At 41.5% G+C, this 18,568-nt stretch overlaps 1 protein-coding gene across 5 annotated transcripts in view; it reads left to right on the plus strand.

Moving 5' to 3' along the window:
- Nucleotides 1-18,568, plus strand: part of MAN2B2 (mannosidase alpha class 2B member 2) — a 63,759-nt gene that overhangs the window by 2,320 nt on the left and 42,871 nt on the right. The window contains exons 1-4 of one of the 5 annotated variants that reach the window (XM_084625986.1): nt 3,067-3,202; nt 5,656-5,926; nt 7,379-7,467; nt 12,702-12,848. In XM_084625986.1, the coding sequence (XP_084482112.1) occupies nt 5,839-5,926; nt 7,379-7,467; nt 12,702-12,848 (324 nt within the window). In that variant the 5' untranslated portion in view covers nt 3,067-3,202; nt 5,656-5,838. Of the gene's footprint in view, nt 1-2,995; nt 3,260-5,655; nt 5,927-7,378; nt 7,468-12,701; nt 12,849-18,568 lie in introns of those variants that run through there. The other 4 variants (XM_084625985.1, XM_084625987.1, XM_084625988.1 and 1 more) reach the window with 4 other exon arrangements.

The following is an 18,568-nucleotide window of genomic DNA, read 5'->3' on the forward strand; positions in this document are numbered from 1 at the left end:
CTGGCATGTAGAGGTTTTTGTGCACTTGCACTGACCACTGCATAATTTAATGAATTCCCTTGTCCCACTCAAATGATCTTCCAGTCAAATTTCTCTCCCCACTTTTTCTGTTCCACACAAGGTAATGGAATATTTGGGCCCTTGTGAAAACATTGGGAAAGGACTTAGCCATTCAGAAATAAATATGTGTAGTAGGTTTCATCTGAAAGCAATGTATTTTCCAGAAATCCTCAGCTACTTTTAGAAATAAATCAAAATGTCTGTGTTTAACCCCTCCTGTGACATTAACCCAAATCACCCAGGGTCATAATGCCTTCTTAAATATAGTCAGCAATATTAATGCATTTAGACAGTGTATGTCCCTCGGCCACATTTGCTGGATATTCACTTGTTTTCTGGGAACTGAAAAGGTTAATGAAGAAAGATATGTTGATGATTAAGAGGAGAGAGGACTTTTTTGCAGCTTTTTCAAGCCTAAACTTCATCCAACTACTTTCAGTACTATTGACTCCATCCACAAAATACCTGTGGATCCTGATTGTACTTCATGCAAAATATTCCAGCAAATAAAATCAACCTTGGCACTTCAGCAGTTTTATTTTCTCATAGTGTTTTGGGAGAAGTCATTTCACAGTCCACCACATTAGCTGGCAAATTAATGGCCCTACTCTGAGAGAACTTATCTGAAAGTGGATTTAAGCAGATATGCGGCAGAAATTAGTCTCACTCTGTGTAACTCAATAAAATTGTCTAACATTGATAGGTGCTACTACTTTACAAACTCTCTGTATACACATAACTTACTGGCTCTTCATCGGGGGTTTTACACTGCACAATTTTTTTTCTCTTTTTTAAGAAAGGACAGAACCTGATGTCAGTTGTGGTGGAGTAAATCTGTCCATACAGATGTCTTGGATTAAGGCTGATCTACATATGAACATCCACAAAAATAACAATTCAATTTTAATTCATGCCTTTTGTTATTTTGGAGCAATTCTCTGTGTGGGTATATGTGTATACGTATAGTCTGAAAGCACTTTGGGACTGTTTGGTGCAGAACATGCTATATAAACACAAATTACTTGGAATAGTTCACATATCTCAGTTTCTCAAGGAAAGGATTTTAACCAAACTCATTAAAAAACGTGTAATTATATTACATTATATTAACATTTGACCTACGGGTGTCTGGGGAAGTTAGACAAGTTCTCCCACAATATACCACAAACCAATTCCTAAAGCTGCTCCAGGTAGTGAGGCACTAAGGATACACACCTAGAAATCCTAGCATGAAACACATATAACTGCAGTGCCAGCATGGACATGGATACACTGGATATGGTGTGCATGCAGCTCTGCAGTGTGGCCTCTTGGTGGTGGGCTTGGCTAACATATGATAGCACTGATGTAACTAAATCGGTTTCTAATCCAGTTTTGTTAAATGGGTGTGCAAACTGTATGTAAACAAGACCTCAGGTACATATAATGACAGGTTTCAGAGTAACAGCCGTGTTAGTCTGTATTTGCAAAAAGAAAAGGAGGACTTGTGGCACCTTAGCGACTAACCAATTTATTTGAGCATAAGCTTTTGTGAGCTACAGCTCAGAAGTGAGCTGTAGCTCATGAAAGCTTGTGCTCAAATAAATTGGTTAGTCGCTAAGGTGCCACAAGGACTCCTTTTCTTTTTGCAGGTACATATAACATACCTATGACTTTGGTATATAAGCACCAATTTCAACTGTTATTTCAGTTTTGCATTGGTATAAATGAGATCAGAATTCAGTCTGAAATGTTTTACCTTGTCCATCAGAAATTATAAGGTGAATTTTAGGTAGACATAATTTGCCCAAAGCAGAATTTGACCAGGATACTCAGGAACACTCCTATGCTTTTTGATCACCAGAAGCCTCATCAGAAATAGGGCATTATTTTGGTCCTCAATGCTCTGTCTGTATATTGATTAATCAGGGGCTTATGATATCACACCCCAAACTGGTATGATACTGCCTCTTTAAAACTGGTATACTACTGGTATAATACTGTGACTCCTATGCAGCATCTCTGGATGATGTTCTCTACCTTTCCCATTGGTGTCGGTGGGGCACCACACAGAATCAGGACTCTGCCTATGTGATTCACAACACAAACCTAGGACCATAGAATGTGATCTTGCTTATATAAAACTAGTATTGTTTTTAATGGAAAAGGAACAGGTCCATAGTGTAAAATAAAACTTAATTTTGATTGGAAATGTAGAAAATTTCAAGTCTTCATGGAGTCTGGACTTTAGAGCCCTTTAACATTTTTGAACCATCAGCCCATTCACAAAGAAATTTCACAAAAAAGGTTTTTTAAAAGAAAAGTTTTTAAATTGTTTGAGATTATTAAAGAAAGTTTGTCTGAATATTTGCGTCTCTGAAAATTAATATCATGTTTGCCAACAATATATGATAAGACCTACTCAGTCATGCAGTTTTGGATGGGCAGTTTCTTGCACAGAGCTGCAATTTAGAAAATTGTTTAATACTTGCAAAACTCCATGTCTGCACAGTGCAGGGCATAGAGAGGGTGCTCTACAAGTACACGCAATGCAAAATATGGGACATCATTGTCTCGCTCGTAAATATTACTAGACTTGCCAAAACCCTCCTCATTTGGAGGGAGGCCGCTCCCTTGTCTTCGTTTAATTTTAAGGCACTTTTTAAACAGCATCTCTCTCTCTCTGGTGGTAAAGTCTCTTGCTGTGTTTCGGGGAGACACGTAAAAATCTGGGTCATTCTTTTAAATCTCCTGGATATTTCTGAGCGGGTAGGTATTGTCCGGCTCTGAATGGTGTGATCCCCACCCAGCTCCTGACTCTTCTCACCCCTGCGTGGTTTGCTTTTACGAGCCCCCCCCCGCCCATGGCACCATGGAGGAGGCGTGGTGGCATGTTGGGGGCGGGAGGAGCAGAGGATGTGGCCTCGCGCAGCAGGCCGTAGGGCTGCGGCGTAGGGTGGGTGCGGAAGTGAAGGGGGGAAGTCGGGCTGTAGCAATGTTGCAAGCGGTTCCCGGCTGGTTGTTGCACGGGCGGTGCGGGCGCACAATATGTCTCCTGCTGGCGTTCCTCAGCCTGAGCCCGCGGGCGGCTTGCCTGGGGGAGCTGAAGGCTTTTGTAGTCGCTCACAGCCACATGGACGTTGGCTGGGTTTACACCGTGCAGGTAGCTCCCTCCAGCATTGTCTGTGCTTTGGGTCCCCTCTTCTGCTTCTCCCAGCAGGTACTGGAGTGCCTGCCGGGAATCCAGGGGGGTCAGACCAACCACCCGCAGATAAGTCTCCTATCGGCAGCCGGTTGACGCCCCCGTGTTTGCATGAGCCCCCTGTGGTTTCCGTCCTGGCTCTCTGTGTGCTTATTCACTCGTCCATCCGTTTACTAATTTTATGTGAGGTGTGTTTCCTCTCCCTGACTGACAAAGCCCTGGCTGGGATGATCTAACTGGGAATTGGTCCTGCTTCGAGCAGGGGGTTGGACTAGATGACCTTCTGGGGTCCCTTCCAACCCTGATATTCTATGATTCCCCAGGCCTTCCCCACCAGTGGCAAAGTAGTTTCCAACGCAGGGCAGTGACCCTGAGGCAGATCAGTTCTGTAACTGGCTCAGATGGGAGGCTTTCGCTTCTGCTTTTTTCTCCACTGCTGTAAGCTACAGGCCTGATCTTTTCCTCAGTGAGCATTTGGGGTGCTCAGTGGACATAGAATTAGGCCCTAGCATAACTCTATTCAGGGGTTCTCAAACTGGGGGGTTGGAACCCCTCAGGGATTCATGAGGTTATTACATGGGGGGTCACAAGCTGTCGGCCGCCACCTCAAACCCCCCTTTGCTTCCAGCATTTATAATGGTGTTAAATATATTTTAAAGTGTTTTTAATTTATAAGGGCCGGGGGGTGCACTCAGAGGCTTGCTATGTGAAAGGGGTCGTGAGAATAAAAGTTTGAGAACCACTGCTCTACATTCTCTAAGGTCCTGTCTGCAGAACAAAACAAACCATGGAACAGAAGTTTAGCTGAGATACAGTATTCTCCCCTTATGCCTTCACATGCTTCAACAATAGTTCCGTCTTGTGTAGACTGAGATTTGTATAGGGAAAGAGCACACTTTGGGTAAATGCTCCAGGCCCAGCCAGATGATGGCAGTGTGGTTGTGCACTTCCACCAGTGATAGCAACAGTGGGAACTCTAGAGTAGATAAGGCTCAGGGGGGAAGCGGGGGAAGGCCACATTTCCCATTTAGTCGGGTTTAAACGACTGAAGTATCTCCATTCAGTAACCTTCAGTTAAACTGGAGCAACTTCTGTCTGTAGACACACCCTAATGATGACAGCATTTGGAAGTTATTGCACAATGGGTATAGTCAAGGCCCTTCATTTTCATTTTTTATTTTATTTAAATTAAAATTTCCCAGGAAATTAAAAATGAGTGAAAATAGGTGGACTAAATTAACATTTTTGGGTTAATCAGAGTTAATATTGGGAGATGGGAGGACAGAAAAAATGCAACAGAGAAAAGGAAGAGTTGAATGTAAAAGCGGTGATTTATGTAATGAACTGTACATTACCAGTATGTACACATATGTACATGTTGTGTACAATCTTCCACTACATTGCCTTAGTTTAAGATAGCTTCACGTAAACACTTAGACTAATTTATTAACATAAAAACATATTTAATGTATTGGATTTTCTTAACATAATCATATTTTCATTATCTAAAATTGGGGTGAAATGGGTAAAAAATAATGAATAATAGCTTTTGTAAAACCCTGGATTTATTTATTTTTTTATCTGTAAAAACTGAAAACAAAGGGCCTTAGGTAAAGCTTAGGTTTCAGGGCCTACAGAGTGAAGCCAAGGATTTAAATAATGTTTACAGGGGTGGTTGTTTTGGTTTTTTTTTTCTGGGGTTTGGTTGGTTTTCCATCCTGCAAGCTAGACGTTCAAGAAGTAACCTGCAAAAACCATAATGAATCCCTGCTCATATTGATTCACTTTGATCATTCGCATTATATTTGAGTCAGGAAAGTTATGGAGAGGGCATGGTTAATTTAGAAATGTGTGTACGTGTCTCTTTGATTTTGTTTGTTTGTTTGTTTGAGAAGACACTCCTGATGCAATTTTTAAGAAGAAGAAAGCACTTCTGTAGTATATCTGGAGCTACACTTTCATCATTCAATGATTCCATGTGCTAGGATTGTTGTTGATGGGTCAGTCTGCTGAGAAATTGTGATTATTATTATTTTAATATTCTTGTAGGATTCTTTTAGAGGAGTTATAAGTGGGATGGGAGAAGCATACTAGAAAGAGACATTTTAAAACAAAAAAATTAACATTTTGATTGAGGAGGTGTTGGAGCCTAGCATTGTAGAAGGATGTTAACAAAATAGTTTCAGCTAAATAAGTGAGATACTAAGCAAAATCAAACAGTTCCTTAATAGCTTTCATGTCTTCGTTTCTAAATACTATCTCAGTTAGTTGTAGAGATCCCTTTAGTTATATGGATGATGTTTCCGACACTTCACATACTAGATAGGCAAAGGATCAGAATTTTTTCTGGGAGCTTTTCTTCTGTTAGTATGACCGGGAATCATTGCTGTTCTTTTATTTTATTTTTTAAACAGGGTTACTGAATTATTCCCTTAGTATCACAACTCATACCCAGTAACTGCATGGAAGAACACAGAAGCACTTTGTATTTTGGATCTGTCAGTGGGTGACGATTCCTCCAAAAGAAATGAAACTTTAAATATCAATTTCTAAGAAGACAAAATTGCTTGAGGCTTCAGCTCCTCTATTATTAAATCATGCGCATCAATGATTCCTTTGGTCAAAAACCACCAAGAATATCTGTAGATCCTTTCAAGTGCTTCTCTAATAAAGTGAAACCTAAACGTAAGTCTCTGTAGGACACCGATGTCCTAAATTCTGTGTATTTTTTCTTCAAAGTTTGCTTTGTTATTACATATCACTTCTGATTAACAATATCTTTTGGACCTTTCATTGTTCACATTCACAGCATGAAAAACAACATAATTTATTGTATGAAAATAGGAAGCTTTTTTGTGTGCTGAAAATTTTGCCATTGATGCTGAATTCTGACCTTGGATACACCCATAGATCGCAGTTGACTTTAAGGGGAATTACACCTGTCTATCTGAGGATAGCATTTGATCCACAGTCTATGTAATATAACATTATGGATTCTGTCCTGTACACCTTACAGCAACATTGAAGACTATGGGAGTTTTGCGAAAATATAGTGTGCAGAATAGAGTTCCATGTCTCTGTGTGATTTCAGCAGTATACAGCAACCCCCTTACAATATTTTACAGTAGTCTTTTTCACAACTGATGCTATCTATATAGGACTAGGTATTTATACCATCCCTGTCACTGAGCTATTTAAGGTCTTTAAATAAACTCCATAGTTGTAGTTGCATGCAGTCTATATGTTATACTTTAAAACAAAGTCAAGATAACTAGGGTTTTTTAATTGCTGTAAAGGTGTCTACATCCTGGGATATAATTTATACTGAAAAAATATTCACATGTTCAAGATCATAGAATCATAGACTTTAAGGTCAGAAGGGACCATTATAATTGTCTAGTCTGACCTCCTGAACAATGCAGGCCACAAAATCTCATCCACCCACTCCTGTAACAAACTCCTAATCTAAGTCTGAGCTATTGAAGTCCTCAAATCATGGTTTAAAGATTTCAGGGTGCAGAGAATCCTCCAGCAAGTGACCGGTGCCCCACGCTGCAGAGGAAGGCGAAAAACTCCCAGGGCCTCTGTGAATCTGCCCTGGAGGACAATTCCTTCCCAATCCCAAGTATGGCAATCACCCTGAGCATGTGGGCGAGACTCACCAGCCAGACACCCAGGAAAGAATTTGCTGTAGTAACTCAGATCCCACCCCATCTAATATCCCATCACAGACCATTGGGCATATTTACTGCTAATAGTCAAAGATCAATTAATTGCCAAAATTAGGCTATCCCATCATACCATCCCGTCCATAAACTTATCAAGTTTAGTCTTGAAGCCAGATATTCTTTTGCCCCCACTGCTCCCCTTGGAAGGCTGTTCCAGAACTTCACTCCTCTGATAGTTAGAAATCTTCATCTAATTTCAAGTCTATACTTTCTGATGGCCAGTTTATATTCTTTTGTTCTTGTGTCCACATTGGTACTGAGCTTAAATAATTCCTCTCCCTCCCTGGTATTTATCCCTCTGATATATTTATAGAGAGCAATCATATCTCCCCTCAGCCTTCTTTTGGTTCGGCTAAACAAGCCAACCTCTTTGAGTCTCCTTTCATAAGACAAGTTTTCCTTTCCTCAGATCATCCTCGTAGCCCTTCTCTGAACCTGTTCCAGTTTGAATTCATCCTTCTTAAACACGGGAGACCAGAACTGCACACAATATTCCAGGTGAAGTCTCACCAGTGCCTTGTATAACGGTACTAACACCTCCTTTTTTCTACTGGAAATACCTCTCCTGATGCATCCCAAGACTGCATTAGCTCTCTTCATGGCCACAACACATTGGCGGCTCATAATCATCCTGTGATCAACCAATACTCCAAGGTCCTTCTCCTCCTCTGTTACTTCCAACTGATGCGTCCCCAGTTTATAACAAAAATGCTTGTTAATAATCCCTAAATGCATGACCTTGCACTTTTCACTATTAAATTTCATCCTATTACTATTACTCCAGTTTACAAGATCATCCAGATCTTCCTGTATCATATCCCGGTCCTTCTCTGTATTGGCAATACCTCCCAGCTTTGTGTCATCCGCAAACTTTATTAGCACATTCCCACTTTTTGTGCCAAGGTCAGTAATAAAAAGATTAAATAAGATTGGTAATCTGTTCTAGCTTCATGAAGAAACTCATTTGTTCCAGATAGGGTGACCAGATGTCCCAATTTGATAGGGACAGTCCCGATATTTGGGGCTTTGTCTTATATAGGCACCTATTACCCCCTATCCCCTGTCCCCATTTTTCACACTTGCTGTCTGGTCACCCTAGTTCCAGAATTCAGCAGAGTGACTTTTGGCACTCAGAAATGACCATCTCTCATCTTCAGTCTCCGTGGGCCTGATCCTGAGAGATGCAATATGTGACAGTAACTACTGAAGTCAGTGCACACTGACCTCTGTCTTTTGGCAGGGGAGTTAATCTCTGTAACCCTGACCTATGTTAATTTACTGAGGTTAGGAATTAGAATCAACTCTCTTATCACTTGTATGTTTCACATCCTATTACACTGACTGCTTTCCATTCCTCTTGAAGACAATGGGAGTTTTCTAGGTGGACTCCTCCTGAGGGTCAAAACAACAGACTGGACTTCTACATAGAGTGCTTCCGCCGACATGCACGGGCTGAAATTGTGGACAAGCAGCATCACTTGCCCCATAACCTCAGCCGTGCAGAACACAATGCCATCCACAGCCTCAGAAACAACTCTGACATCATAATCAAAAAGGCTGACAAAGGAGGTGCTGTCATCATCATGAATAGGTCAGAATATGAACAAGAGGCTGCTAGGCAGCTCTCCAACACCACTTTCTACAGGCCATTACCCTCTGATCCCACTGAGGGTTACCAAAAGAAACTACAGCATTTGCTCAAGAAACTCCCTAAAAAAGCACAAGAACAAATCCGCACAGACACACCCCTGGAACCCCGACCTGGGGCATTCTATCTGCTACCCAAGATCCATAAACCTGGAAATCCTGGATGCCCCATCATCTCAGGCATTGGCACCCTGACAGCAGGATTGTCTGGCTATGTAGACTCCCTCCTCAGGCCCTACACTACCAGCACTCCCAGCTATCTTCGAGACACCACTGACTTCCTGAGGAAACTACAATCCATCGGTGATCTTCCTGAAAACACCATCCTGGCCACTATGGATGTAGAAGCCCTCTACACCAACATTCCACACAAAGATGGACTACAAGCCGTCAAGAACACTATCCCCGATAATGTCACGGCTAACCTGGTGGCTGAACTTTGTGACTTTGTCCTCACCCATAACTATTTCACATTTGGAGACAATATATACCTTCAGATCAGCGGCACTGCTATGGGTACCCGCATGGCCCCACAGTATGCCAACGTTTTTATGGCTGACTGAGAACAACGCTTCCTCAGCTCTCGTCCCCTAATGCCCCTACTCTACTTGCACTATATTGATGACATCTTCATCATCTGGACCCATGGAAAAGAAGCCCTTGAGGAATTCCACCATGATTTCAACAATTTCCATCCCACCATCAACCTCAGCCTGGACCAGTCTACACAAGAGATCCACTTCCTGGACACTACGGTGCTAATAAGCGATGGTCACATAAACACCACCCTATACCGGAAACCTACTGACCGCTATTCCTACCTACATGCCTCCAGCTTTCACCCAGACCACACCACACGATCCATCGTCTACAGCCAAGCTCTACGATACAACCGCATTTGCTCCAACCCCTCAGACAGAGACAAACACCTACAAGATCTCTATCAAGCGTTATTACAACTACAATACAAATACAATATTATTACAAATACAATACCACCTGCTGAAGTGAAGAAACAAATTGACAGAGCCAGACGAGTACCCAGAAGTCACCTACTACAGGACAGGCCCAACAAAGATAATAACAGAAAGCCACTAGCCATCACCTTCAGCCCCCAACTAAAACCTCTCCAACGCATCATCAAGGATCTACAACCTATCCTGAAGGACGACGCATCACTCTCACAAATCTTGGGAGACAGGCCAGTCCTTGCCTACAGACAGCCCCCCAACCTGAAGCAAATACTCACCAGCAACCACACACCACACAACAGAACCACTAACCCAGGAACCTATCCTTGTAACAAAGCCCGTTGCCAACTGTGTCCACATATCTATTCAGGGGACACCATCATAGGGCCTAATCCCATCAACCACACTATCAGAGGCTCGTTCACCTGCACATCTACCAATGTGATATATGCCATCATGTGCCAGCAATGCCCCTCTGCCATGTACGTTGCTCAAACTGGACAGTCTCTACGTAAAAGAATAAATGGACACAAATCAGATGTCAAGAATTATAACATTCATAAACCACTTCAATCTCTCTGGTCACTCGATTACAGACCTAAAGGTCGCAATATTACAACAAAAAGACTTCAAAAATAGACTCCAACGAGAGACTGCTGAATTGAAATTAATTTGCAAACTGGATACAATTAACTTAGGCTTGAATAGAGACTGGGAGAGGATGGGTCATTACACAAAGTAAAACTATTTCCCCATGTTTATTTCCCCCCACCCTCCACCACTCCTCAGACTTTCCTGTTAACTGCTGGCAATGGCCCACCTTTGATTATCACTACAAAAAGTTTTCTCCCCCACCCCCTCTCCTCTCTCCTGCTGGTAATAGCTCATCTTAAGTGGTCACTCTCCTTACAATGTGCATTGATAACACCCATTTTTTCATGTTCTGTGTGTGTATATAAATCTCACTGTATTTTCCACTGAATGCATCCGATGAAGTGAGCTGTAGCTCACGAAAGCTTATGCTCAAATAAATTGGTTAGTTTCTAAGGTGCCACTAGTACTCCTTTTCTTTTTGCGAATACAGACTAACACGGCTGCTACTCTGAAACAGGATCAAGTTGTAGATTAGCTTCTGGTTTCACCCTGGCAAGATCTTTGTTAAATCCAAGATTACTTTGGCCGATTTTTATTATTAAGACAATCCTAGGCATTCTCTTAGATCCTAAAGTTCTTAAACATCTCATATAGTCTCTTAGCCAACAAAGCATTTTGCAGGTAAGAACGCTGGCTGTGACAGCCTCTTTAGAAATGATCATTGTTCAGCTTTTAAAATTTAGGAAGTAGGGGTTTTTTTAAGGAATATTAGTATAGTTAGAATTTCATCTGTGTAAACTGGTATTAAAACATCCATTCATAATCTTTGTAAAAAGTTGAGAACTCTCAAAAATCACCATATGAACAAGTAATTATTTAGGCAAGGGCTAAAAAATGTTTTGGGCCGCCTTTTCTACGGTCAGATATGTTTCCTTTATTCAGTTAATTGTTAAAATATTACAATAGATCTCTAATGAAAATATGCATTTTTATTGGAGTGTAGGCTTCTTATTTGGATCCAATCCTGCAGTCCTTATTCACACAAAATTCTCTTTGATTTCAGTGAGAATTTTGCTTGAATAAGGACAGCAAATCTTGGCTCCTTATTTAGTAAATGCACACAGATATGAAGAAAGGTTAATATGAGCATGTGGGTAAGGCATATGTATGTGTGTGTAGCATTAAGGCAGAGGTGGGGAAACTTTTTGGCGCGAGGTCCACATCGGAGTTGCACAGCTGTATGGAGGGCCAGGTAGGGAAAGCGGAGGCTCCCCAAATAGCCTGGGCCCCCTCCCACTTCCCGCCCCCTGACTGCCCCCCCCCCTCAGAACTCCCGACCCATCCAACCCCCCCTGCTTCTTGACCCCTGACCGCCCCCTCCCAGGAACCCCGCCTCTAACCGCCCCCGGGACCCCATCCCCTATAACTCCCCCTGTCCCCTGACTGCCCCAACACCTATCCATACCCCTGCCCCCTGACAAGCCCCCCGGGACTCCCACACCTATCCAACCTCCCTGTCCTGTGATTGCCCTGCCCCCAGAACCTCCGCCCCATCCAACACCCCCTGGTCCCTGACTGCCCCCCAGGACCCTCTGCCCCTTATCCAACCCTCCTGCTCCAAACTCTGCCCTCTTACCATGCTGCTCAGAGTGGCAGGAGTGGCAGCCGTGCTGTCTGGCTGGAGCCAGCCACATCGCTGCGCTGCCTGGCAGGAGCAGCAGGCCAGAGCGCTGGGGGTGTGGTGAACTGAGGCTGTGGGGAGGGTGGACAGGCGAGGGGCCGGGGGCTAGCCTCCCCTGCCGGGAGCTCAGCAGCTGGGCAGGACAGTCCCGTGGGCCAGATGTGGCCCGTGGGCCATAGTTTTCCCACCTCTGCTGTACAGTCACACAGTAAAAAATGGTTCCTGCCCTGAAAAACTTACAATCTACGTATAAGATGAGAGTCAACAGACATACAGGGTGAGCACTATTATCCCCATTTGACAGATGGGGATCTGAAGCAGAGAGAAACAAAGAGATTTTCTACATGGCACCGGAAAAGAACACTAGAGGGGTGTGATTTGTAGAGCATTCTAACATGTTGCACTCTTACTACCCCATAAAGATCCTGCTGTCCACACTCTAAAGAGACCTAACTCATGTTAACGCCATCCTGTTTGAGATGGATCTACATCAAAGCGAACTAGGTACCTTTTAGAGCGTGCCAGTAGGCTCTATATATGGTAATTGTAAAGCGTTCTAGCGTGTTGCTCGCTAAATCACGCCCCTATAGTGGGCTTTGCTGGTGCTGTGTAGACATGCCCTCAGACTAACTTACCCAAGGTCACATGGGAAGCTTTATGACAGAGCAGAAAATTGAATTCAGATCTTCCAAATCCCAAATGAGCATTCTAACCACTGGACCAACATTGCCTTCTAGCTGGCATAGCCAAATGTATTTTAAACAGGCAGATTAATTCCATAGGCATGAAATATGTCTTTTAAAAAGTGCAACATTATCTTTTTTTCAATTGCCTTGCAGGAAAGCATGCATGCCTATGCAGCCAACGTTTATACTTCTGTTGTAGAAGAACTAGTGAAAGAAAAGCAACGCAAATTTATTGCTGTGGAGCAGGAATTCTTTCGCCTCTGGTGGGACACCACAGCCACGGATATACATAAACAGCAGGTAATGCAACTATAGTTACTGTTTTAACGCTGAGAGTCAGACCCTCTGCTCTTGTCTGAGTAGGTACACTGCAGAGGGCAGGGGTGGGGTTCCGGGGCGGGGGGGCAATAAGGCAGCTGAAAACTGACCATGCTACTGCCCTGATCCTGCCGACACTACATGCAACTCTGATCCCTTTCTCGGAGGGCTTCTCTAATTTACATGAGCTGCTAACAGCTCCAAGAGGGTGCAGCCGCAACTGGGAATCAGGGTGATCGAGGAGCATCTCAGCCACGACCCCTTTCCCCTGCTTTGTTAGCAACAGAGAGAGGAAGTATCATAAGAACTTATTTCTTCAGAGTGATTTTTTTAGGGCAGGATGCACCAGTTTTAGGGTCAGATTGTGCTAGGGGAGCCGAACTGTATTAGAAGATACTGGATTAATATCTGTTAATTATTTGACATTTCTGAACTGCAGCCAAAACATCAATAGCAATGAAAAATCGTTTATCTTTTTACTCTGGCATTACACACTTATTGCTATTGCTGTTGCTGTAGTAACAAGAAAATGTAAGGATCAGTAATGATACATTTGTGTACTTATTGTGTTTGTGAACAATGACTCGTCTCTGTTGATCTTTAAAGTGTGGTTCTACTCAGAAAAGTGATTCTGTAGTGATGGCATTGTGGAGGTTCCATGTTTCTTATATCTCAGTGACTATGATTTTAGTTCAGTTATTTGGTCTCAAAGTTTGGGTGGCTAGGCTAGTGGCAACACATTGTGCTGCGATACATGTGATCCAAGTTTAAGTCTGGCATCAGAAAACTGGGTGAGCTGCAAAGATAACAAAGGGCTGTATTATGCCATATATTCCACATATGCCAGAGATCCCCCTTTGTTTCATTGTGAAGTTCCATGTAACAGTAGAATATGATCCATTGTCCGGGGGGGTGGGGGGTGGGGGGAATCTCAGTTTTGTTTATTTTAATTGAGGGACATTGTCAATTTAAAATTACACCTCTTGTCTGAAATTTTTTTTTTACCTACTATTCTGTCCATTTGCACCTAAGATTTCTATAATAGAAAGATTGTAGAAAAAAATAGTTTGTCTTGTGCATTTGACAGCATTCTGTAGATAGTCAGTTTAATTGTTTTAGTCAGTTAGCTTCTCTTTGCTTCTCCTCTTGTTTGTGTGGGTCTTTTGCACCTCAACAGAAAAGAGAGAATTGTTTCTAAATCAGAAAATGTTACTGCAAATCCACAAAAACTGGCCTGGGTACTCCTCCATGTGTAGTGTTTGAAAATGTTTTGAACTTCTAGTTAAAATTGTTTATGTTGTCCCTTTAACCTACACTGCAAGGAAAAGGCTTCTCTTTTTAATATTCATGTGCAATACCTTCAGGGAAGCTGAAATTGTGCTTCTCTCTCTGCATTTTCAGAACCAAGCAGTAAGAAAAGCTTCCATTTACAAGTTCTGATCTCCATAGTGCAAAATCAGTAGAAAAATTAAACGTCGTGTCCTCGCTTCTCAGAACAGCTGCTGCTTTTTAATAGCCTTATATTCTCATTCTATTTTCCAGTCCATTTCAATACAAAATCATCCTGGTCCAAAGCCCAGAATGTGCTTGATTCACTTTTAGAGCAGTGCCAAAAAATGTACTGCTGGTTTAAAAAACGCAGTGATAGTTTTGTGATTGGTTATCTTATAGCCATCATAGTTAGACACAAATGTAGTTTTAATCTTTAAGTGTTACAGATATTATTAAAACTAAATTAATTATATACCATTGGAGAGCTATGATACTAACTTTCCAGTGATTATAACGTTTGTTATTAACACTACCAAGTTGCCAGGTATTGGGCTTTGAAATCACATCAGTCCAATTACTGGCCTGCTTTTTTCACTTGAATTCTAACATTAGTGGCTACTATAACTATAAAATTGCTACAGTAATAGAGTTATATTATTTGAAGGCTTAAATCCCAACTTTCAAATGATATAAAGTATTAATCTAGCTCCAGCCATCTGTGAAATATTTGCTTCTGACTGGAGTGTAATTTTTATATATATACACACATATATAAAAGCAAGATAATTGGAGCTGATCCTGCAGTGTGGAAGGAGGAGCACATGGGATGATGTGTACCACAGCAATTGGACTCAGAGACAGACCTTCTTAACTCACATTGTGTGCAAATTTCCACACTACACATTCACACCTGAACCATGCCTATACTTCCAAGGTTTGAGTCTGTGCATTATAGTGTGGGGGTGAGGGAGACATGGGGCCACCTCCTTGTGACTGATCCTGGCCAGTATGCAGCAATCATTTGGGATGAAGAAAACAACTCTTGCCTGGTTGTAACTGGAGATAAGCAAAGGGGAGTAGGTGAACCAAATTGCTCAGAAGTATATGTTGGATTTAGAACTGGACTCAAAGCTTTCCCTCCTAGCTTCTGTCTTCTCCCCTCCCCCTCCCCCCCCCAAGGAAAAAAATGTTCGGCAGTACAGGCTTTGTCCCCAGGTTTGGTGGGGGGGGAGAAGTGTCTGTCGTCTAACTTTAATAACATTTTAAAAAATATTTTCAACCTCTAAGTAGTTCCACAAAACTTAAATAAAAAAGGCTTCCAAGCCCAGAAGTCTGGGTCAAAAGTTTCTCTCCAGGACATGCCCTCCAGAAGAGCAGTAATAGCTTCAGAAGCTTTTCATGCAGATCAAGAGGCAGTTCTGTGCCTACACCAGATATCGGTTATCTGGTTTCCCACATTCAGCTGGAACTAATTTGTGAATGATCCAGCCCTAAAACACTTTTACAACATCATAAATGAAGGGATGATTATAACCAAAATCGACAATCTGGCGTCATATCTGAACAGTGATGGGGCATTCACTCAAAGATCCTGGGGAAAGTAGCATCATGGCTGTGGAACTGGAATACTACATGCCAGATTTTTAAAATTAATTGATAGCAGAATATATGTTCAGACAGTGTTTGATAATACTTGAAACTTCAAAGCTAATGTAATGTTTCAGAAAACTACTAAAAAAGCAGATAACAACAGCCTTATGGCCTTACCTTTGGTAGAATGGAACTGGATTATTATCAGGTTTTTTCCATAGCTCACACATTTGCTAAAATTTGTAATCAAGTTGTGGTTCACTAAAGGGGCAGATGCTTCCAATTTCCAGTAGCAATAGAATTCTTTTTTACATGTATTTTTCTGGGGCAGGTGTTAAAATATACTTTTAAACTAGAATTTTGAGAAAAAAGATTAGGGAACACCTCTGTTTCTGATAAGATATCCAAAACTGCTACACGTGGAATAACTCCATATGTATGTCAGATCTTTAAAAAACCCAAAAAAACCCAATTACTCTCCTATGAAAATTGTATCAGATCTGTGTGGTACTTTGGGAATATAAATCTACAGGGCTATAGAAAGGATGAATAGTAATTGTGTAGGAAACAAAAGGGAACATGGATTAAGATTCAACAATGTTGCATTATTATTTTTATCTTCATGACAAAGCTGATATCTGACACTTCAATAAAAGCAGCAAAAAGTTGGAAAGTATGCAAAAACTGAGTTAGAATCATAGAAAGGTAGGGTTGGAAGGGGCCTTGAAAGGTCATTTAGTCCATTCCCCTGTGGGATGGCAGGATCAAGTATACCAAGATCATCCCTGACAGGTGTTTGTCTAACTGGTTCTTAAAAACCTCCAATCATGGGGATTCCACAACTTCTCTTGAAAACCTGTTCCACTGCCTAACTATCCTTATAGTTAGTTTTTTCCTGATGTGTAACCCAAATCTCCCTTGCTACAAATTAAGCTGATCATGTCTTGTCCTATCTTCAGTGGTCATGGAGAATAATTGATCACTGTCCTATTTATAACAGCCCTTAACATATTTGAAGATTAGTATGAGGTCCTCTCCCAGTCATTTTTCTGAAGTCTAAACGTGCCCAGGTTTTTTTAACCTTTCCTCATAAGTCAGGTTTTCTCAGCCTTTTACTACTTCTGTTGCTTTCCTCTAGACTCTCTCCACTTTGTCCGCACTTTTCCTAAAGAGTGGTGCTCAACATTGGATACAGTATTCCAGCTGAGAACTCCTCAGTGCTGAGTAGAGCAGGACAATTACCTCCCTTGTCTTACATACAACACTCCTGTTAATACACCCCAGAAATATATTAACTTTTTCCACAACTGCATCACATTGTTGACTCATATACAGTTTGTGATCCACTCTAACCCCCATATCCTTATCAGCAGTACTATCACCTAGCCAGTTATTTCCTATTTTGTAGTTGTACATTTGATTTGTCCTTCCTAAGTATAGTACTTTGCACTTCTCTTTATTAAATTTTATCTTGCTGATTTCAGACCTATTCTCCAATTTGTCAACTCATTTTGAAATCTCATCCTGTCCTTCAATGTGCTTGCAATCCTTCTGAGCTTAGAGTCATCTACATATTTTATAAGCATACTTATTTCCCTAGTTTGCTTCTGAGAGTGTTATGTGGGACAGTGTCAAAAGCCTCATTAAAATCAAGATACGTCATATCTATTGCTTGCTCCCATCCAAGGACCTCCCCAAGGAAGAAAATTAGGTTTGTTTGGCATTATTCTTGACAAATCCATGTTGGCTGTTCCTTATAATCCTACTGTGTTTACAAATTGATTGTTGAATAATTTGTTTTAGTATCTTTCCCAGTGGTGAAGTTAAGCCAGGTCTATAATTCCCCAGGATCCTCCTTGTTCCCTTTTTAAAGATAGGTACTATGTTTGTCCTTCTCCAGTCCTCTGGCATCTCACTCATCCTGCATGAGTTGTGGAAAATAATCACTAAGAGTACTAAGATTGCCCCAGCTACCTTAAGTATCTTTGGATGAATTTCATTTGGCCCTTCTGACTTGAACATATTTAAGTTATCTGAATATTCTTTAACCAGTTTTTTCCCTATTTTGGCTTATGTTCATTCATCCTTGTTGTTAGTATTAATTATGTTGGGTAACTGGTCACAATTTAACTTTTTAGTGAAGAATGAAGCAAAATAGGCATTACTCACCTCAGCCTTCTCTATGTCATCGGTTATTGGCTCTTCTTCCCCCCCACTAAGTAACCTACACTTGCCTTCAACTTTTTCTTGCTCTTAATATATAGAACCTCTTCTTAATTGACTTTTATGTCCCTTGGTAGGTATAGCTCATTTTGTGCCTTAACTTTTCTGATTTTGTCCCTATATGCTTGTGCTACTCTTTTGTACTTCTCCTTAGCAATTAGTCCACGTTTCCACTTTTTGTAGAATTCTTTTTTGGTTGTCAGGTCATTAAAGAGCTCCAGATGGAGCCATATTGGCCTCTTACTATCTTTCCTTCATATAGGGATAGTTTGCTGTTGCGCCTTTAATATTGTCTCCTTGAGAAACTGCCAGCTTTCCTGAATACCTTTTTCTCTTTACATTTTCTTCCGATGGGACCTTACCTACCCGTTCTCTGAATTTGTTAGTCAGCTTTTTTGAAGTCCATTGTCCTCATTCTGCAGCGCTCCTTCCTTTCTAGGGAAATCTATTATTTCATGGTCAGTTTCACGAAATTGCCTTCAACTTTCAGATTCACAACCAGTACCTCCCTATTAGCCAGCATCAAGTCTAAAATGGCTGTCCCCCTTCATTACTTCCTCCACCTTCTGAAACAAGAAGTTATCCCCAATACATGCCAAGAAATTATTGGGCATTTT

Source organism: Lepidochelys olivacea (genome assembly GCF_965140295.1).
Source record: "Lepidochelys olivacea isolate rLepOli2 genome assembly, chromosome: 4".
In the NCBI taxonomy this organism is placed as follows: Eukaryota; Metazoa; Chordata; order Testudines; family Cheloniidae; genus Lepidochelys; species Lepidochelys olivacea.